The sequence below is a fragment of the Motacilla alba genome, chromosome 14, assembly GCF_015832195.1.
Source record: "Motacilla alba alba isolate MOTALB_02 chromosome 14, Motacilla_alba_V1.0_pri, whole genome shotgun sequence".
In the NCBI taxonomy this organism is placed as follows: Eukaryota; Metazoa; Chordata; class Aves; order Passeriformes; family Motacillidae; genus Motacilla; species Motacilla alba.
Genome location: NC_052029.1, coordinates 6,373,374 through 6,395,539, shown reverse-complemented (window position 1 = coordinate 6,395,539; position 22,166 = coordinate 6,373,374). Strand labels below are relative to the sequence as shown.

Below are 22,166 nucleotides of genomic sequence, written 5' to 3'. Positions count from 1 at the left end.
CTACAGAACAAAATGTTCACTTTGCACAACAAAGAAAAAAATTTCTGAGACACTTCCCAAGAACACAGCCACTGTCCTATTGTTGCTGTGTTTATACACCACTGGAACAGGAAATCTTCTAAAAGGCTCTGATGAAACTCCTGCCAAGTCTTTAGCAAAAAAGTCTAAATTTGAGGAAATTTCCTCCTGACCAGAGCAAAGACTCTGAGCATGGACTTGGGAAGATACTGGGGCATTTAAAATGTAGCCAGAAATTCTTAGTGTCTGGCTGGCCTCTGAAGCTCAGCAAACCTCTCAGGAGATGCAGGACCTTGTCTGTAGCTGCTCCACCTTTGCCAAGGGTAAGGACAGCACTGTATGAGGACTAAAAAGGGTCTAACTGCAAAAAGAACTTCCTGTTAGTAATTTAACCTTTCTTACAGATACAGGAAGAGAGTATATAAACCTATTTATATGGGAGAGAGCACAGTATTTAAATTTACATTAAATTTACATTCATATATTATTGGTATTTCTTGCTGGTACTGTAGTAGGTGCTTATTTGTATCTATTTGCCTATAAAAGCTCTTGAGAGAAAAAGCCCCAATACTTGGCATAGGAAGAATTATATCTACTTATTCTTTACAACTTATCACACAGCTAATCTGAATTTTTAAACTGATGATTAGAGAAATCTAATTATGGAACTTCAGCTTAGATAGGGACTAAATCAGCAACTACCTGAAGGCTGTATGAATTTATGTTGGATGAGACTGCAGTGTCAGCACTATACACATCATTTTGTTTAGAAGTAAATCCTGAAGGTCATGGACACAGTTTTGGTACTGCTGCAAAAACTGAGAGGTAATTCAGTCCATACTCCAGTGGTGTAAGACAGAGACAGCACAGGGCAGCTGGAGCAAAGAGCTAAGGAGAAGTACAAATTTAAACTGTTCTCCTGTAAGAATAGCTCCAGTTACCTTTCCAAAAGGCTTTTCTGTCAGTAAAAGTGTATTAGAGTCACTGGTGGTATCAGGCATCACAGGCCACTACCCACGTGTCCAGTAAGTTTTAGAAGGTGATCCTGGCAAGCTCCATTCAATTAATGGGATCAAGGATAAGGCTTCCTCTAGACTCATTATCAGAAACTTTGCCAGTATTTTCTTGTGACGTTATTGCGACCTGAAATAGATCTGCAATTGAAATACAGCACAGCACTCATTTCCAGTTTAACACAAGTGACAATAGGAGTTCTTGCACTCTCAGAGAACAAAGTGGTCCTGGAAAAGTGAGTCACCACAGATAGAAATACTCCCTACAAGCGCAACTCCATGAGGTCTCTCCAGAACTCCTGCAGGAAATCCTCCAGGCTGGGCACTTTTCCCACTTTCATATTCTTAATTATCTAATTTACTGATAGAGGACATCAAGGCCTGCATGCTAAGCTACACTAATTTTACATAACATAATATTTCTTAATTAATTCAAAAGTATGTGTGGTGAGGTCTGTATATAACTTATGAAGATATTTCTAAAATTAGAAAATGCTTCATTAATATCGTTGGAGGATGTTTCTTTAACATCAGATGCCAAAAATTCTACATTTAAAGGACTTTTTTATCTTTCATCAGAAACTGTCAGCTTATTCTCCTGATTCCTCGAAATTTTCCTGGAACATGGTGAAGCTAATCCATTTTGCACTCAGCTTGTTGAGTTCACATGTAAAATTGGCTGAGGTTTGCAATAAATCTGGAGAGGGAAAATGTCTGAAGACAAGAATCCAATTCTTCTTCCACAAGAGCAATTACAGTGGGGTTTTTTCCTTTTCTTTTTTTGGCAAATGAGGAATTAATATTTGTACTCTGAAGAAAAATATTGACCCACCCATCAGGACTTATCCTTTCTCCAGGGACAGAGGAGGAACAGAAATCTGGATAATTTCTCAATACTTTGAAGACCATAAGCCTGTAATAAAATCTATATTGGACCAATCTGTTCAGTAGAATAAAAGGTGCACATTCAGTAGTTTCTGTTTGCTAGGTATAGGAGTTATTAGATACTGCAGAACCAAATGTATTCCATCATCAGAAGAGTTTGGTGGTTTATAATTTGGGATTTGACTGCAACTGTGAAAAAAGATCTGTCGATGAAGGTAGATTGCAATCACAGTAGGAATACAGAGGTCAGCATATCATGCCCATGGAAGATCTTTTCTCTGGGTATTAACAGTGATTTATTCAGATTTAGTCATCCAGGCTTAATGGCTTCAAGTTTTAAAAATCCAACCAAATCATCTGAAAGTGCCTCAGTGAGTTGCCTACCTGGATCTGGCTGAGATGCTGCAAAACACTGCTTTGCCATCACCTTCTCATTTCCTCATTTCTCAACTTCCAGTGTGCTAATTCTGCCTCCTGTAGCAGCACCACATCAGTCTCTATTCACTTTAAGAACAAGACCACTTTTTTCCTTTTAATTTGGACTGTAGAATCTCTCTACATTCAAAGAAATGGAACTGCGATTTGGATCCATTTGACTATATTAAGAATGAATTTTATTCAATTTCTGTGGACTGAGAGCCAAAGATAAGGGAACACTTGAATCACTTCCTTTAGCTCACCCCAACCATAAAAATCTCCCCATGTGTTGATTATGCCCAAGAATAAAATGTGTTCCTCTAGCCAGCACAGAAAGCTCTGTAGTCCAGCAGATGTATCTGGAAGCCAAACTAGCTTCATATTCTTCTTCTTTAACATCTCCAGCCCAGTATTTATTGCTGCAGTTCCCCTGAATAGCACCCTGCTACCTCTTCGATTAGCACCAACGTTATTTTTAGGGATCCAGAGTTCCTTCATCAATTGTGGAGTATGCACATACAGACACACTCACACACCATCCAGCAAGACAAATTTGTTATTTGGATAAAAAAAAAAAACAAACATCACAATGCAGGCTGCCCTTTCACAATATTTTTACCAACAATTTGAGACTTTCCCTTTTTTTCCCCCACTCAATGACGAAGGATGTCTAAACTACTGAAATGCAGAAAGCCCAAACCACATTTTCATGTGTTTAAGTGCTCAGCATTTGAATTCATGAGATTAATGTGAATCTTGCTTTGACTTAGTTAATATCAACAAGGAACTTCCACTGAACATCAGACAGGACCCATTTACTCTGGGCTCAAGGAAACCAGCATTAACTACCCTGAGAAAGTAATTAACATAATTCAAAATAAACAATTCCAGAATAGCCAGCTGAGAAAGAAACTTTTCTCATAGCCTCAAGACAGTTAATTCATTGGCTATTTGAAAAATAGCAGTTTATATCTCTTACAGTGAAATATTTCAGACAACATGGACTATTCAAAGGAACTTAAGGGACAGAGGGGCTCAGCTGTTACTCAGCCTCAGTCCACAATTAAGCTTAATTGTTTAACTTCCAAACCTCACAGTTCTCCATTCTAGCCAGCACACATGTGCACATCCTTTTTAGAAGACAAAACCACTAATTCCTCTCATCCATCCCATCTGGATGGGATCTGACTTGAACATTCTCTGCAGAACAGCACAAATTGCGGCTCAGACAGAATTAATTATTGCTGCACCAACTGGCTTGCCCTTGTCTAGGTAGATGCTTATCAAGGCTTGATAACAAATTGGTGACATCCTCAAAATGTATTTTGTTCTTGGCATGATGATGAATTTGCTGTGACTGACAGCCTGGCCAGACACACATTGTTCTTCAGTGATACCTAGCACGATAACTAATACCAGTGTAAAGTGAGTCACATCTGTTGCTGTTTTACCTGGAAGAGCTGACTAAAAGGATAAGAAGATAAGCTGTATTCATCAGGCCCACTTTATTACCTCTTAACTTAGAAAATGATTGATTGGATAGTATGGGAATGGAAATGTGTGAGGCAATGTCACAATGGCTGCATCTCTTGGACATGTCCTGTTTAAATGCATCAAACTCTAACCCAAACACTTCATCAGAGTGGGTGACAGGTTCACACCTGGCTCAGTGCTGCTGGTTTCACTGAGAGTTTCACAGAATCTGCATCTGAAAGCAGACTCACAGACAGTGTGGTGTCTCATTTACTTGCAAAATCAAAGAATTCCGATTTCAAGGTTTCGTTTAAATGAAAATTCAGATTCTGGAGAAGAAAACAAAACCCACTAAAACAGGAAGGATGGTATTGTGGTTAAGTTTCTAGTATAGGGTTGTGAAGACCTGAATTATGTTCCATTCCTAGTCCTGCTGCAGACTATCTCACTCTCTGACTTCAAGAAAATCACTGAATCTCTTGGTGCTTCTGTTCCCCTTTTCTAAAGATGATGTTGGTGATTTGATCAGTTTAGATACTGAGCACATTCACGTAAGAGCTATCATGTACAGTATCAGCACAAGAGAGGCTCTAACCTCAAAAGACAAATAGTCAAATATGACTCTATTTACTGAACCATTTTTGCAAGAAAATACCAATTCTATATTAATTCCCACACTGATCACCCAGTAAGTTTTGGTACTTACTGTACCAAACGCTAAACAACATGCTGTCCCACAGACACATTGGCCTGTCCATTAATCCAGATTCATAACAGAATCAGTGTCTGCCTCTATTTTCAAAAGCTAGAAAAAAGCTAAAATGAGGAGTGTCTGCTAATTTCCTAAGCCTTTCAGGTTTTCTGATTTTTTTTTCCTGGAGGACTGTCCCTGCAGTGGGGATGAATTCAGCAGAGTGTGGAATGCCCCATAATGGAATTCATACTGGGGAATACCACACATGGTATCACAACCTCATCCCTCCTGGTGGTTTCAGAGGGTGAGGAAAGGCTTAGAGCACAAATAGATGAAGCTCTGCCCACATTATTCTCCTGTTAGCTGGGCTAAGAGTGTGGGGTCTGGAAAACTAACCAACAGGCAAATGTCTCACGTATCCCCAACAAAAACAGTACACTCTCCTACCTTCAAAACCACCTTCAGAACCATGTTTTTTCTCTAGCTGCCTTTCTGGCAGACCTTACCTAGCATCCCTATTCCCAGTGCTTTCTAAACAAATTCCCTGTCACCTTTGTCCTGTTTGTAGCCAGTAAGTCATGCTCCTGCTGCACAAATGCCCAGCAATTCCTGTGAATTTTCTGTCATTTTTCAAAACAATGTTTACAAAATAGGGCTAAGGACTTCCATTTTTAACTAAAGCTGAATTTGTTCTTTATCCTAACTTTCGGAGGTTTACTGATAGGAACCTTCAGAGCACAAGTATTTACTTCCCTGCTCTAGAAACAAGGGAGAAAGGAAGATGGGGTGATGCCTCCCAATAATTTTCTCTCCAGATTTTGCTTTTTTTTCCTGAGACCATCAGCAGGGAAGGAAACACAATTTGTTTCTCCACATGGAGAAAGACAGGCATTTCACATGGAAGGCTTTACTTACCAAATAGACTGAGTCTAATTCACCTTGCAAAAAGCAGCAAGTGCTCCTTAAGCTGCCAGAGCACGGGGTCAGAATCACCTGGACTGGCAGCAGTGTTTTCACCTTCAGTCCTTTGTCTAGAGATGCCTCCCCGTGTGCTCTGTCCAGCAGCTGTGCCCGGGTCCCCTCTGTGCAGTGCCCTCTGCTGGGTACAGTGACCGCACCCTGGGGGATCCGGCGGGCACGGAGCTCCTCCAGGCGCACACCGCCGGGGGGCTAAGGCGAGGGAGAGGATGCAGGAAAGGAAACGGAACGATGGGAATGGAGAGTTGCAAAACCAAAACATGAGTGGGTAAAACTGAACATTTCCTAAGAAAGCTCAACTTGTGGGACCCTCACATCTAAACCCTCAACTCCTATCACAGAAGCTTCACTCACTGTGCAAATCTCCTTCACACACTACAGCTGAAGCCCATTCCTCCTGGGCAAGCCTTTCTAAGGCACTTCATGGAGCACCCCGGACTACCCTCACTATGGTTCACGTAGGGATGGTGTCAAACACCATAAGCAGCAGCCAGACACTCTTGGCTTCTGCTGTCCAGGCTGGCAGGTTCACTCCATCACTCTCCTCTGCAGCTGGGAGTTCACCTACATATTCGAGCCTTGCCAAGCTCTGAAGCTTTGCAACTGAATATTATTACACATTCCTGCTCAATGAACACGATTTATTGGACAGACACTTTGTCAGCTGCACGGCTCAGTCCACGGCCGACAGACTGCCTGTGCACCTGCAGAATCTTTCTTTCCCCTGTGACCTTACAAAATTAAAAATTACATGAGAGTGAAACAGCTTTCCTGGCACATCTACAGCAACCTTCAGCCAACTCTGTCTCATGTGAGAAACACGCACCCCGCTGTGCTGCATTACAGCTATGAAGTGCTCTGCCCCAAAAGCCACAGGACAAGGCTGCAGCAGCAGGGAGGGAGCTCGCTGGGCGACCCGGGGGCTGGGGGAGGAGTTAAGAGGATCTGAGCTGTACTTTTGGTTCTGATTTACCTTATCTTGACAGAGTTAAGCACTTCAAAATCCTTTTCTTTGAAGAGTCGGGGGGAGGAAGGGGACTTTGTCTTGCCTAAGTAGACTTTAAGCTGTTAAGGGCGAGGCCTGGCTGTAGTACCGGTGAGAACACCAACAGTGCCATATCCAAACCAGCCATGGAATCTACTCCTGCATGGAGCACGCTATGCCAGAGTGGCAATATTGCATGTTCAAATTGTAAGGGAAGTTTCAGTTCCACCAGTCCTTCATGCTTTTGCTTGACACAGTAAAACAAATGAGTTTCCCCCAGCAGCTTCTGCCAAACCTTGACTAAAGCTCTGTTGCTCAAACTTGAGAAAGGAGTCTGAGCATAAAGTGAATCTCTGTGCAAGGTCTTAAAATTAATGGCATACTGCTTCTCCAAATTCATGACAACTATGCTCCTGCATGACAAAAGATAAGCAGTAAATTTTGGTGCCTAAAACATCATCAGAAATTTCAAGATTCACCCATTGTACACTGGCTGCACATCACTGTATTATGCTGTATTGCCATCAAGTTAAGTCAGTCTGTGATCACACTGGATTTTGAAAAGAATATTTAGTCTCAAAGCAAGAAATACATTCCCTTAACTTCATCCCAAAGGACAATCACAAGGCATTGCCAGCCCCTCTCTCCCTTAATCACTTGACAGAGACATTTCCTTTGCATTGTCACAAAACATCATGATAACTACAGGGAGACTTCTTGGCCTTCCAAACGTGGTGGTTATTAAAGAAATACTCTCTTTGGAAGAAAGCACACTGTACCGGGCCTGCCTAAGGGAGCACATAAGACACTGGTGTGGTATTTGAGGTTTCAAATCTCCTTCTGGGTGAGCAGGAGAGCACTCCAAGTCTCCGGCACTGGCTGCTGGCAAGGTTATAAATACAGCTGGGATTTGAACAGCTACTTTTAATTCTGATTACTCTGGAGAAAACCCCAGGGAAATTCTGCTTTAAGAACTCAAACCCCAGTGTAGCATCTTTACAGTCTTCTCAGTCGAAGGATCATAAGCTTCTCTGAATGCTTTTTGCAATTGAGATTATTGGTCTACTATTTTGCCCTTTCTTTAACATTTAAGTTATACATTAAGTCCTCTTACCTCTTCTGTCCATGCTGACCTTTTAGCTCTGAGGAGAGTAGCTATTTTCACGTTACACCTCCCCGCAGTGGTTGCTTGCTTGCTTTTCTTGCCATTTCGCCCCCCACGTTTTCAGGTAGTTGCCATCAGAGCCTCATCCATCACCTACCTCTGGTGTCCCCTGGCCTCCCTGGGGCCTCAGAGCGCTTCCCTTCTCGGATTTCCCTCGCAGCACCTCTCGACCCTGCCCGCGGCCACCGCCTGCTCCAACGGGGCTGTCCGGAAAAAAAAAAAAAAAAAAAAAAAAAGGCAAAAAAGGCAAAAGAAAGAGTAAAGCCAGCCGTAGTTGGATAGAAGAAGAGAGGTTGAAGAGCAAACCCAGCGGCGGGGCAGGGAGCCCGCGGGGCGGGAGCACGGCGGAGGCGGCGCTCAGGGCCACCCACTGTTAGGGAAAGCGAAAGTGAAGGCCACATGTTTTCCGAGAAGGCGGGGAGGAGCCGACCAGAGCTCCGCCGCGTTAAATAAAAAGCCGGGGCGATGCGCCGCCACAGAGCGCTGGAGGTGCCGGGAGCGCTGGAGGTGCCGCTCGCCCGCCCGCCCCGCGGCAGCCCCGGCTCGCCGCGGCGCCAGGCAGGGGCCCCGCCGGAGGATGCTCGGCCGGCCCCCGGGGCCAGGACCAGGACTAGCAGCAGGACTGAGACTGGCAGCGTGGGCTGCGCTCCGGGGACGGCCCCCACCCGCGGCACCCCGAGGTAAGGGAGGGTGTCTGCCCCGGGGGGTCCGCGCCAACAGCGACGTGCACCGAGAGGGCTCGGGCGCCGCAGCCCGATGAGCTCAGATTTTCGGAGGAGTCCTGCCAGATGTGCCAAGAGCGTGGTGGCTTCGGGAGTCTTTGCCCTTTATTTATTTTTTTTTTAACATTTTTTTCCCTCCCTTTTTGGCTCGGTGTTCGTGTTCGCACAGACCTGTTGTGCCTGGTGTAAAACAGTGGGACAAGCACGAAAGGGAACACGCAGCGGGGTTTGCAGGGCCCGCGCCGGCGGTGGGGGCCGGGGCAGCCCCGGGCCCGCAGTGCCCGCTCGGCCGCGCCGCCGCCGGGACCCGGCGGGCCGGGCCAGGCCCCGGACCCCGCGGAAGCCTCCGCTCCGCCGCAGCAGTGGCACCCTTGTCCCACATCCCTGCCCTGGCTTTCGGGCTCCGAAGACTGGCGTGTCCCGTGTTTGTCTGCGCGCTTTGGAAAGGCACTGCAAACTCTCGCTTGGCTCCCTACGGCTTCTGCTAGGGAGCCCTTTGATTTTTAGATCGCGGGCTTAGTACTTATTTCTCCCCAGGGTGTCCTGAAACTGAATTTTTAACTTGAAATACTGAGCGATAATCCTGGCTCAGTAATTGGAAAAACTGGCATCAGTTTCCTTCTGCTGTGCAAAGCAAGCCCAATGCTACTTTCAGCCTGTTACTTACCAGCTTAAGGATTTTACAACCCTCGTAGGTGCTTGAGGAAGTAATATGATCTAAATGAAACTAAACATCAAGTTGTTAAATTAACACAGACAGGAATCCAGCGGCATGCTTTCTTAGAAATTCTCATTACCATGTTACCCTGAACTGTGAGACGGCTGAGGGCTTCATTTCTGAGAATCCTTCAAGGTTTCTCAACAAGCTGCTGCTGCAGATCTATATCTGACTATAGGGATAAATCCTAAAATCTATGCTTGCCAGTAAGGTCAAGGCAGCCAGCGGAGATGTATTGAACCACACTGTCAGAGGCAGACATTTCAGGCCAAACTCATTCCTGGTGCAGCACTGCTAATTCCTTTGAAGTAACACGAGGGATGAATTTAGTCCCTCATGTTGAAAGATATATCAATAGGAAGCAATTTAGATTGGGCCACTAAAGTGCATGTGATACAAAAAAGAGAGAGAGACTGCAGAGTAATGCTTTAAGGGTTCACAGAGGTTGATTTGTATAAGCTAGTAGGTTGTAGCACTGCTGTCCCAAGGGAAACTTGGGAGAATGAAAATGGCCTTTTATGGCTGAGCCTCAGGTTAACAGGAGAGAGGAAAGAAGTTTTAGGAATACTGTGTAAATTGACCGTGTAACTTGGCTGCCAAGTTACACTTCAGTCATACTATGGAACCTCACCTCACTCTCTTCCCCAGTTATCTGGGAACAGCCTTCATCCACTTTCTCTTTTTCACACAATGCATGCACCAAATAACAACGCTGTGTGCTGAGTTCTGACTGTGTGCTGAGTTCTGACATTGTAGTTGGGAAGGCAGTTGTAAAACCTTGTTGATTTGTTCTTTAAAAACTTGAGAATGGGAGAGGATGTCCATGAGATGACTGCTCATTGAGAGGTCATTTGAGTTGCTAGGCCCTGAAAGGGCTCATAGCAGGGAAACTTAGTATCTTCTGTAGCTGTTAATGATCCTTGCTAAATATTTTTGGAGCTTTGGAGTTTGCCATAGTGATAGGCTGCTAATCTTGTCCAAAAGAGAGCAGTTGTTTGCCTGGTGCAAATTGGAAAATGAATATTTTATTGTTTTATAATGGGGGGGAGGCGTATCAATGGAAGGGTTGGTCATCTCACATGGTGTCTCTCCTTGGCATTTCAGAGTAGCTGCTGGAAGGCCACCCTGCCGTAGCCGCTGACGCTATGGAAGACCGCATCCGCTGCTCTCGGCTGTAGGATGGTAGCGCACAGCAAGGTGTCAGCAGATAATGCACTTGGAGCAGACCCAAGACGGCTTCTTGACCCTCCGGCACGGGATCGCTCACAGGCACGAGGCTTCCAGGGCCCCGGCCGGCCCGGCACTGTGCAGGCACAGGGCACCACACACTTCCGAACCTTTCGCTCCCAAGCGGATTTCAGTAGCATCACTCGAGCCAGCAGCCTGCTGGATGCCTGTGGCTTCTACTGGGGACCTCTGACTGTCAGTGCTGCCCACGAGAAGCTGAAGTCTGAGCCCGAGGGCACCTTCCTCATCAGGGACAGCACACAAAAGAATTGCTTCTTTGCCATCAGTGTTAAGACTGCAACTGGGCCCACCAGTATCCGGATTAACTTTCAGACTGGGCGTTTCAGCCTGGATGGCAGCAAAGAGACTTTTGACTGTCTTTTTAAGCTGCTGGAACATTACCTAAACTCCCCGAGGAAGGTACTGGTTACCCCCCTTCGCAAGGTGCGGGTGCAGCCACTGCAGGAGCTCTGCCGGAAAAGCATCGTGAAGACTTTTGGAAGAGAAAACTTAAATCAGATCCCACTCAATCCTGTTTTAAAGGACTACCTGAATGCCTTCCCATTTCAGATATAAGTGCAGCATTAACTGTATAGGGACACATTAGACATGTGTAACAAAATCCATCTTCCTGGGTTTTTAACTATGTTTGACAGTGAGCAAACTTATTTTTGTAGCAGTTTACTGTATTTTGTGATGGAACCTGAACACTTGACTTCTTATGTTTACAAAAACTGTTTGCACAAACCTGGGGTTTTAAAACCCTGGCATAATTTTTCTGCCAAGCAGAATATTTTACTATTTTATAATATTTTTAATGATATTAACATAATAAACTTTATTGTCACAGTTTTTAAAAAAATAGCATCTCTGGTTTTAGTTTTAAAGGCTCTGGCACCTATCCTGCTGGCAGATTAACTGCTTAACTGAGTGTGTAAGTGCAGACAGGTCTCCACATGGTCCTGCTTCTTTGCCCTAGCAAATTAATCTGTCTTAGTGCCGGTCCAGCAGGCAGAGGATTCCTGCCTGCAAAAGCCTACAACAAAAAAGGGCAAGCAAGTAGAAAATATACTCAGGGTGAATCTGCTCAGGAATCCGGCATTCTCCTAAATCCATGAGAGCAGGGACAATGTCTTAAGACTGCAGTGATGCACAGTTTTTGACAGAGTAAATCCAACCCTTGGCTGAGCAAACTGCACCAACACTGGTTTGCCTTATTTCTGTGGAAAGATGAAAACCCTAAGCCAGAAGATGTTGCTGTCTGATAGAACCAAACTCCATGAACCTCGGTGGGGAAAAATAAAACTGTCCAGAAATGCTCTTCACACACTTTTAAAGCCTGTGAATCCTGTATCATTGTGGTGCATTGGGGAAAGGATAGCTTAGTTCCCTTTGAAAATTTGCATACACAAATGGCAAAGGTGCAGACATCCTTATACATAAAAAAAGACATTTCTAATCTTAAATTCCTCCTGATTTACAGAGCAGAGATTTGGCATGATAAAAGAATCTATGACTTAGGTCCATGACAGGATCCAGAGAACATAATCCTCTGCATTTGCAGCTGTAATATCTAGTGGCTAAACTGTATTCAGAGAAAGTTAAACTACATTAACTGTTCTGTTTCCATCTGCTCACAAAACACAAAACCAGTGCCCCCAGAAACTGCAGCTGTGAATGACTTGAAATGCCTGATTTGGCAAAGTGTCACCTGCATTATGAGAAAGTGATTCTCCTCTCCCCCAAGCATTTCCTGAAATCCATGAAAAGCTGACTTAGAAAAACAGCTGAACCAAATCACTTCAAAGAAGGCACAGAGTCTTTCACAGAAGTGTACTCTATCAGCCCAGATCTACAGTGCTTACAGGAACTGCAAGCAGTAAATGAAGTAATCTTCAGAGTTTGGGAGATAAAAGGTCTCTCCCCCTACAGTAATTCACATTCCTTTTAAAGATAAAGCCACTTTTAGGAGACACTGACTGTATGTTCCATAGTGATCCTTAGTGAATCATTTGTTTAATATTTACCAAATTAGCTCTTACTTCATTGATATTTCTTTGGAATAAATAGGTTTCCTCCTCAGTCATGACTAAGGATAACTCAGTAGACTGGACCTTATGAAAAAAGGGAAAAAGAACACACAGGCAGTTATCATGTGAGTTTCTGATGTGTTGCTTCCCTAAAAGTGTTCTTTGGATCAGTCCTAAAACAGCAGAAAGCATTTCTGCTTAATTCTAAAACTGGAATTAGTTGTCAAATGATGCATTTTCCCACAGCAGCTGCAAGGATATAAATTTGGGAAGTAGTGAATGCTGTGCTATGCAGCAGATAGGAGACTGGAGCAAAGTCTGAATGTGAATAGCATTGTTAAATTGGAAAAAAAGTAATTGTAGGGTGAAGGCTGCCAGACTGGTTTGTTGTCAGCAGAGATTGTTATCCCTTCCCCATACTCTTTTCCCCAGCTCCACACTACTTAATCTTTTAACCCTTCAGGCTCCGAACGAATGGCTCTTGCCCTGCTATACAGATGGTAGAACAAGCACAATGTAACTTAGAAGGTTCTCTGCCTCTGAGAAAACCAAGCAAAACTAGACCTAGATATGGAATAAAGGGCTTCCCACTGAGAGGTGTGGAATGAAAAGCATAAGAATTGAGTCAATTTCATTTTCTTCCTGGCAGAAATGAACCTGTTTTCTTTCTTCTATTGCTTTTGAGTAAGTTTAGCTTATTTAGAAATATTTAGCTTATTTAGAAATAAGCCATAACCTCCCACATGAGGTGCCTAAATATCTTCATTTTGTCTTTATTATGAAATGCAAATATGGGATAACTCAGAAAAAAAAATATAACCAAATCTATAAATAAGGACAAGTAGGTGAGAATTGTATAAAATGAGTCTTAAGAGGAGACAAAGCTGACTTGTATTTTTAAATTACATTATCTTTACCTGCCTTATTTTTCTTCCCCTTCCTTTCCTTCTCTCTTTCTCCCCAGCATACAATAGAGTGGTCAGGCAGATCCTCCTTCTAATAGGTACATATGGGTTGCTCAAATGCAATAAGGAAATCCTAACCACAGGATGTGTGTTCACAATATCACTCTGACTTTCCTTCTATAAGAGCAAATGAAGGCCTCTCTAAAATGTCTGCTTACCTGCATACACTGATTTAAGGGTGGTGTCACATCTAAGGAGCACAGCAGAAATCTCCTGGAGATTTCTGTAGTAATTTCAGCTGTCAAATCTCTCATCCTCAGTTTTAATAAAGCACACCAGCAAGGTCAAATAAGGAATTTGCAGCACTCTGCACCTGAAGTAATAGAAACATGCAACAGATTTTACTCCCTCCTGCTAAATAGTGCATGAAGAGTGGTGATTCCAGTCCCTTCCCCTCATGCAGCTCTTTCCTTTGACCTTTTTGACTGCAGCTGAAAAGTAAACAAGCTGTTAAAGGACTATGGGAGAATTGAAGCTATGCTCAGGAGTCCAGCAAAGCCATGCTTTTGAAGAGGCTGCAATATTTACAGTTAGTGGGGAAGGGACAGCTTTAAGATAATGCCATTTGCAGCGTGCCTGTGTCCCCAGAGCAGCAGGGTGGGCTCTGAGCAGGGCCCTGCTGGAGCCAGCCCTGCCCCTGGGACTGCACAGGCCGCAGGACTGAGGCCCCCTCACCCTTTCGGCTGAAACACGTTTAACTTTCTGAGTAGTTAAATTACATACAGCGCAACAGCTGTAAAACACTAACGAGCAAAACAAATTAATAGACCTGTAAAATTCAGAAAGCTGTTTATTTAAGCCGTGGAGAGTTACTGAGTGCTCAGGAGGAGGAGGAGCTTGAACACCAAGCAGGGCCCGTGTGGTCACACTAATTCTGTTATGATTGAAGTCATTTACAAGAAATGAGGCTCCAGCTGCAGTCAGCACTGATGCTATTTTCGACAAGAAAAAAAGTGTCCCCTAGGGCAACACGCTGCCCATATCTAGCTATCAATACTCTTCACCCCACTGGTATTGAATCCTCTGTGGAACAGCACATCCATCTCCTGAGCCTTCTCCTCAGATCCAGGGTCAGCCCTTTCTGCTGTGCTGGGCTGGCATTCAGGCTCTGGCTCTCCTGCCACCCTCCATTCACAGTGCCAACAGCTGTGTGAGCAATGCATTTATTCATTGATTCCACTGATTTGAGACAAAGGCAGTGTAACAGGGACTTATTTTGGACTCTACATGGCTTTCTGTGCACAACTGCCCGTGCCCCAAGTTTCCAGGAAGTTTCTCCCAATTGCCACAAAGTGCCATTCAAGACTTTTCATTGCCTCTGACTTGTCATACTTCTGCATAACTCGGATCCTGTCACTGTGTCTGTAGTTTTCATGCACAGCTGTTTCCCAGTACAGCAGCCAAATCTGCAACACCCTACCTAGTCTAATTTGCTCCTTGTGTCACCATGGAATAACAGAAACATGGGCCAGCAGGAAGTGTAAAGAGAAGCCCAACTTCTCCCACACAAACCACTGCTCAAGTAGGGCAAAGCAGCAAAAGCCAGTCAGAATATAAACTCCTGACTGACAGACAGCTGAGTTACCCACATGCCAGAAGTATTTCCCCTCTCAGTGACATGCTTTGGATATAGCTATTGAAGACAAGAATGATAGATGACTGTGCATAGCAAAACAATTTCTCTACAGTCTTCAGCTATGAGAGGAGCAAATACACTGTGAAGATGGAATATCAGCCAAACAGAATAAAACAAATAACTAGCTGTACCATAAGCCCCATTTGCCCAGTTTCTTTCATTCTGTTCTTCTTTTTAGCAAGGCAAAATAGGATCACCTTTCTGTTGTCATTTTAATCTCAGTTACTCTTAATTTCGGTTATTCTTTGTAGCTCCCAGCCATGTAAAGAATGATAAATCTGGTCATCACTCCTAAAGGGATACAGAGGATACCATCCAAACCTCTGTAGCAAAATTTTAGGTCCACCAAAATCAATGACCAGCAAATGACTGACTTCTCTGCAGATAGTTTTATTAAATAACAGTAACTATCTTTTAAAAAATAAATGCAAAAGCTATGATTGCATCACAAAGATTTCTTACTTGATAGAGCCTCAACAAATTCACAGGCTGAGAATGCTCTGTTTTGATGCTGTGTGTAGTGTACACAAGGTTGTGTGCAATTTCCTACCTCTGTTCCTTGCAGCTCTGTAGAGTATTTGCAAATCAACAAATTTGTGTGCCCTTCAAACTGAAACTGCCCTTCAAACCAAACTTTCCCCAAATCAACTTCCCTACAGCAGAAACTAATTATTACTGGAATTTGAGTCAGATTGAACTTTCAGGCTGAGATTTTAGGTCTCCTCTCTTGGATTTGAACAACTTCTGGTTCCCAGTCTGAGCACTGAAAACAGAAGATAAAATATTGTCCCCAAAATGTTGCAACATAGATTTGACTGAGGCTTACAGATTTTGTAATTCTCAGTGTAACAGTCTCATTTGTTTTTTTCTTGACCTGCCTGTGTACCATCACTGTTCAGACAGTCTAGACAGATCTGGAGGTGGAGCTGGTATATCCTAGAGACTCATGAAACTGAAGTAGGATAGGTATTATCTCTAATATTATCATTAGGATGAATATGGGAGATAAATCTGCTACCAACAAGTAAGGTTAGTAGCTATTTTCTTCGCTCTGCCCAGATAAAAAAAAAATAAACCTTTTTGCTAGACTTTTCCAGCATCTATTCTACATACACAATCTGCTCAGAAACAGCTTTGACAAATGTTTCAGAAATTATTTTGTTTTCTGTCACACTTACATTCTCATTTGCTCTCAACAGGTCAGTTGCTCACTCCAGCTAATTTAAACAGCTGAATTAGATTAAAATCAGAAGCTTTCAGAAAGTTACATAACTGCGAGGACCTGCCAACTAGGTGCCTAAAAGACACTGTGTGAACCCTTCCTCACATTTCTCCCTAATTCCCAGCAAGGCCAGCTATACAAAATAAAATTAAGTGAGCCATGAAAGCTTTATGAGTGTTATATACTACTACTTTCTGTTTAAAATAAACTGAAACTACATTTCAGTACCTCAGGCCTTTTTCAGGTCGAGATAGGATCTTCCCTTTACAAGTACAGAATATTCTTTATCTAATCTCTCACAGTCAGTCAACAATTACATGATTAACAGTAAATCCACCCTGGCCTAAGACTAAATGTGTTATGCATAATTCACTCTCTTATGCAAATAGAGGTCTTTTTGTTTTGAAGAAGCAGAAAATACGATGTTTTTGTAGGAAAAGGAGAAAATTTTTGTCAATGTCTAAAAAACTGGCAGTCAACAGAAGTTTTTCACATTACAACAGCACTGTAGTCCTGAGCACAAGTATACTCCTGTAGCCCAAGCTTGCAATAATAATGTTAGAGATAATACCTATCCTACTTCAGTTTCATGAGTCTCTAGGATATCCCAGCTCCACCTCCAGATCTGTCTAGACTGTCTGAACAGTGATGGTACACAGGCAGGTCAAGAAATAACCAAATGAGACTATTACACGAGAATTACAAAATCACATGCCTGTTACCTCTTGTATGTGTTCAGCATGCACCATATTTATATAATTATATGCAAAGTAGATGGTGCCTTTCTTAAATAAAAATTTTCAGTTCTAGTATTCTCAGGCCAGTACATTTGACAATGTAATTTTGATTTTCATACAAGTTTCTGGCTACTGTAAATTTTCTCATGACTGTTGCTGCACAGAATAAGCTGAGGCTGTGTCAGGCTGAGCTGTGATACCCATACCATCAACCTGCTGTTCAACCTGAGATTGCTACAGTTTTCCTATAGTAAATGCTGATTACAAAGGTTTAGGTGTACAATGGCATTTACAACCAATATTGTTCTTCTGATTTGTCAGCTGTGCTGACAGTGATTCCTCTGAGTTTCTGGTCTGTAAAGAAAAGGAGAAAAGGCTGCAGTGAGAGAAATGTTTGACCTGGCAGGGAGATCACTACGGCCCAGGGGGCAGAGCTATCTGAAGCACCCCAAAACTCGTGCCGAGTGTTGGAGCACTCAGTGCTGCTGTGCACTCCCAACAGCTGAGATGAGCATGTGCTGCTGTAACTCCTCACCTCAGTGAACAAAGCTCTTTACTCCTTTCTGGAGTGGATAACTGAGACAACAAGAGTCTAGAAGGATGCTCAGAGATGAGCGTTTGCACACAGGGACAGTGATTCCTCCATCTTCCTCTAAAGCCTGAGAAGCCAGACAAAGTAAGCACCTCACAGGGTGGTGTGGGTGACCTCAGCTACCCTGTTTGTCTTTAGGGCCATGGCTGTCATGGTCCAGGTCACATTGCCATTTAGGGATGTTGTTAAGGGATTTCTCAATAGGCTGCAGTGTCATTTGTCCTTGAGAATTAAATAAGAACCTAAATATTTCACCTAATTTGTGTGTTGCAGTTGTAAAGGTCTCAAGCACTGGTGAGACTAAATGCCTTCAACTTTGTGCCAGGGACAACACAGTTCTGAGTGCTCCAGCTTAGTACGGAACACACCTGGAACACATGGTAAGTTCTAATATGCAAAATTGAAAGAGTAGCCTACTCTGGCTTTGAATTTTAGGAATAGGAGCCATGTACATACTGGTCAGAGGGATTTTGTGTGGAGTCTCAATGCAAATAAAGGAGGTCAGCTTTTCTTTTAGGAGCAGTGAGAAGGATTGTGAATCAGCAGGGCCTACTAAAGCTGTAAAGCACAAAGGATGATCCAGTTAGGCACACAAGTACTTGGGACAGGAAAAGAGAATAGGAAATATCAGAAGTCCAGCCCTTGGCTGAAGTGATACTGAAATGAGGCTTAGGACTCTGAACTCCAAACAAGGAAATTTTCTCTTGCCCTTTCTCATGCAAGATTTTGGAATCTTGCATTATATAGTTTGAGTTTCATTTTGAACTCTGCCAGCAAATTATTCTGTACATGATACTACTTTACTTGCAATCTCCCCCCAGCTTTTAAAGGGATAATTTAGTCTGATTTTCACAGCACATAACAGAATGTGTACTATCTTTTTTTTGGACCCTTATACAGCACTACAAGTGCCTCAGTAAGAGAGTACTCAGGAAAGAGAGGTTTGGCTTTTTTTTTCAGTTCATTAAGGCCTATTCTCTTTCTAGTCCTTTTACAGCTGCCCTGCTGAAAGAACAGCAAATTTCACATCTTTTTGACAGCAGAATAAAAGTCTCTTGATACAAACCTCCCCATGCATTCACTTCCTTATGAGTGCATGCTCTAGTCCTGGAAGTCTTACTGTAATACACAAATTAATTTAGGAAAAGTCTTTATCTCTAGGGACTAGAAGTACAAAGGCCTAGCTAGGTATCAAGAAATACTTGCTGATTATTCTCTCATCTATCCAAGTATTATTTTATACCTGCCTTTAAAGCAAATGTGTCTAACAAGGAAGACATTATCCTTGTGAACTGCACAGTCTGCACTGTGTATCTTTTTATTATGCTTTGGAACTAATTAAACCCAGGTAATCTTTCTTCCCAGTAAGTGTAATTTATGCACTGTGTGCAGGACCATACTCAACCTTACTGCCAAAGTAAACACAGTTACGATTTCAATCACTGATCCTGAACTAGCTTAGGACTTCCAAATCTGCATTAAAAGACACGTGAAAAGTAAAGGTAAAGCTATTCTGTATACTAAGTATCAAGGGAAGAAAACACAGTCCAGGGCTGCCTTTCTCAGCCATCTTATTTTCTCCTTGCTCTCCTACATATTTAATTTCCTTAGTAATTTCAATATAGGTTTAAGAAGATGGTGATTTTAAAATGCAGCACATTTCACATCATTCCAAAATATACATTGGGCCTGGAAGCTCAGATAGATAGGTTTTGCCAGTGACATTTCTAGCGGGGAAGAACAATCTCTTCTGACCCCCTGGAATTTAAAATATTACAATTTATCTGCCAGACATGAACTTCTGATTCATGGTGAGGAAGAGCTGACTGCTGCACACAGTCTGCTGCACACCAGTTATTATCTGTTAATGTTGAATATAAGCCCAGCTGAAGCCCAAGGGCTTGTATATAAACGCTAAACACAACCCATATACACATTCCAAGCTGGTATAAAAAGGCTTTGAGTGAATTTATGAGTGCATGTGTAATTCCATGAATGTTGTAGCTTGAGTGTTGGTCATTGGTGGAATAAAAACAAAAACAAAAAAAAAGAAAAAATAAAAACACACACAAAAAAAACCCCCCAAAAAACAAAACAAAACAAAAAACCAACAAAAACACTGCAGGGCCAGCTTGAAGCAAGTGCCAAGTTTAACTTAGGGCCAGCGGACTTCAGGGTCTAATTAAAGGGGCTTAACTCAATCTCTAGTGAAATCAAAAAAACTGAGCTGAAAAGTAACTTTGGAAGAAAGTATTTTCTTTCTAAAGAAAAATTCAGTGTGAAATATGGGAAGACTGTAGCATGCCAGAGAAAAGCATTCTGGAAGGCTGTGAAATTTTAGAAGGAGGTCATGTATTTGAGAGAGCCAGATAAACTATGAGCTGGGTTTTGAAAGAATTGCACAGGGACTAACAACTGCAAGGGGATCCAGGTGGTCCTCACAAGTTCTCTAGCCAGCTCTAATCTCTATTACAAAAAGGGAGTCCCAGGTGCAGAACAGTTCTACACCTAATTTAGAACTTCTAACTCCAAGATTCAGGCCTGTTATGTAATCCAGCAAAGTCCAAAACTGCTCATCTTCCACTTAAAACAGGGAAAGCCTGAGCCTTTATTGAGGACTTTTATTATTAAGAAGACAATTATTTTCCACGCAGTTTATGCTACTGTTCGTCAAAATTTTTAAAATTTGAACTGACTGCAAGTCAGTTTTAACAGCCTCTAGTGCTAGAGGTGAAATGAATGCAGTCCCTTTTATTGAAGCTTAATCCACATTAAGGGTACAATTAAGATAATGTGCTGATTGAAGAGGAAAAAAGGAAAAGGAAGAGACACCTTTTAAGCACGTTCATAAGGAAGCATCTTTTTAAATAACCATTAGCAAAGTATTTATGAAACTCCTCCAGTCTGAGTCATAAAGTGTTTATGTAGCAGGCAGATCATGAAAGTAGCTTGGTCTCAGTAGTTCTAAAACATACAGAAGTGGCTGGATTTTAACTACTCTCTGTTGGGTTATGTGATCATTTGTACATTTGTACTAGGATGGCGCTGGCCAAAAGTAGCTCAGAAAGTTCTTCAAATTAGCGTCTTGAAAATTTGTTGAGAATCTAGAGCCTTGACCTGTGGAGACCACGTGGTGCCACATCAAAACTAATTAAGAGAAAAGAAACTAAATTCAAAGTAACAGTAGGTACAGTCCACTCACTTTAATTTTCTGCAGGATTTTCTTTTAGTTAAGTTGCATAATGAGAAGTAAAGATTGTACAGTAAATCACTAGTGCAACAGGCACTGGCATTCAAACACAAGGAAAACAAATCCCTTCCTTTTAATTCAAGTCCATCCGGCTTCCCATGATTTCCTGTTCTCCAGCACAGTTCAGTTCCTAGGAAGACTTGCACAATACAAATATACTGTTGCCTGTGCTAACAAAATAATTGACCTGCCATGAAAAAGCTGGCATAAATATTATCTCCTCCTGGTAACTACTAACAGCTAAATTGCATGTGGTAATCCTTTTTGCTATTAATGTAATTTTAAACAGACATAATGTTTAAAAATCTAAACAGAACAAACAGTGGTGTGCCCTATTCCATGCAGGATGTACAATAAATGACACATTTACTGTAAAACAACTATATCAGCACCACCACAGTTAAAGAACATATCTCACAGTCACAGCCATCTAAATTTGCTGGTCAGATATGATTCTCCGGGAAATTAAGGGCTGAGGAGGGAAAGAGCATAATCAAACAATTCTTTCTAATGTTATTGGACTGGGGAGGAGGGGAGCAACCATCTTTCCACGGAACAGAGGTCTGAGGAGGATGACTTAGTCAATGCTCAAAATCTGGTCCAGTTTTACTAATTTTACTGTAAGTCTAAATGAAAGAAATATACTCGTATGATCAGCTTGGAGCTCAGACTAGCAAACACTAGTCCTGCTTTGGAAATATTCCAGTTTGTGACCTTTGGCTCAGCCACTTCAGGAAATGGAGCTGATAACCCAGGAGTAAGTCCAGGAAAATAAATTAAGCATCTGGAAACTGCATAGGAGTGTGCTTAGGAGATGGAATAAGAATTTAACAGTGAAAAAATAAAATCCAGAAATATTTCTGGAGCAATGACTAAAATACAGGATTTCACAGGCACAGGAAGCAACTGAAGCAGCAGCTTGCAGACCTCCCCTGCTCTCCTCTGCTCAGCCAGCGATGCCCTAGGGATGCCTCACTGTTGCACAGCCTTCACAGCCCACAGTGCCTTCCCCTCTGCCACAGAAACCTGTGGAATGCAGGACTTTCACCTCTGAGGGAGGCAACAAGGACTGAAACCAAATCTACTCCTGGCACTGCATCTGTTTGGCTGCTGAGGGAAGGAAAATCTTGGCAAATACAACTACTACATCAGGACTGTCATGTTGGATTGTGAAATGCTGTGAAAGGCCAAGCCCGTCCATACATCTAAGACAACCATTTCCCAAGACCAATAGGATGAAGATGAGAACTTCTCAAGAACTAACTACTTCCATAAATCTCTGCTTAAGTAGGGGATGTTTTGCCATGGATCGTAGAGGCAGCAAAAGCAGAACTGGATGACACACGGACACAACAGGTGTTCTCCCTCCTAGGACTAGGCAAGTCTTGATTTCAGTACAAAGATTTACTCACTGTGTGGCCCATCACATAACATCACCT

The 22,166-nt window shown here is 42.6% G+C and overlaps 2 protein-coding genes across 5 annotated transcripts in view; one reads left to right on the top strand and one right to left on the bottom strand.

The window, feature by feature from the left end:
• RMI2 (RecQ mediated genome instability 2) overlaps positions 1-22,166 on the bottom strand; it is a 74,672-nt gene that overhangs the window by 19,808 nt on the left and 32,698 nt on the right. For all 4 annotated transcript variants that reach the window (XR_005258615.1, XR_005258612.1, XR_005258613.1 and 1 more), the window contains 2 exons: positions 13,449-13,603; positions 7,726-7,831 (listed from right to left, as the gene is read on the bottom strand). The gene's annotated coding sequence lies outside the window, so the exon portion shown is untranslated. The remainder of the gene's footprint in view (positions 1-7,725; positions 7,832-13,448; positions 13,604-22,166) is intronic.
• Positions 7,727-13,439, top strand: SOCS1 (suppressor of cytokine signaling 1). The gene is made up of 2 exons (XM_038150960.1): positions 7,727-8,308; positions 10,173-13,439. The coding sequence occupies exon 2, from the start codon at positions 10,248-10,250 to the stop codon at positions 10,869-10,871; it is 624 nt and encodes a 207-aa protein (XP_038006888.1). The 5' UTR covers positions 7,727-8,308; positions 10,173-10,247; the 3' UTR covers positions 10,872-13,439.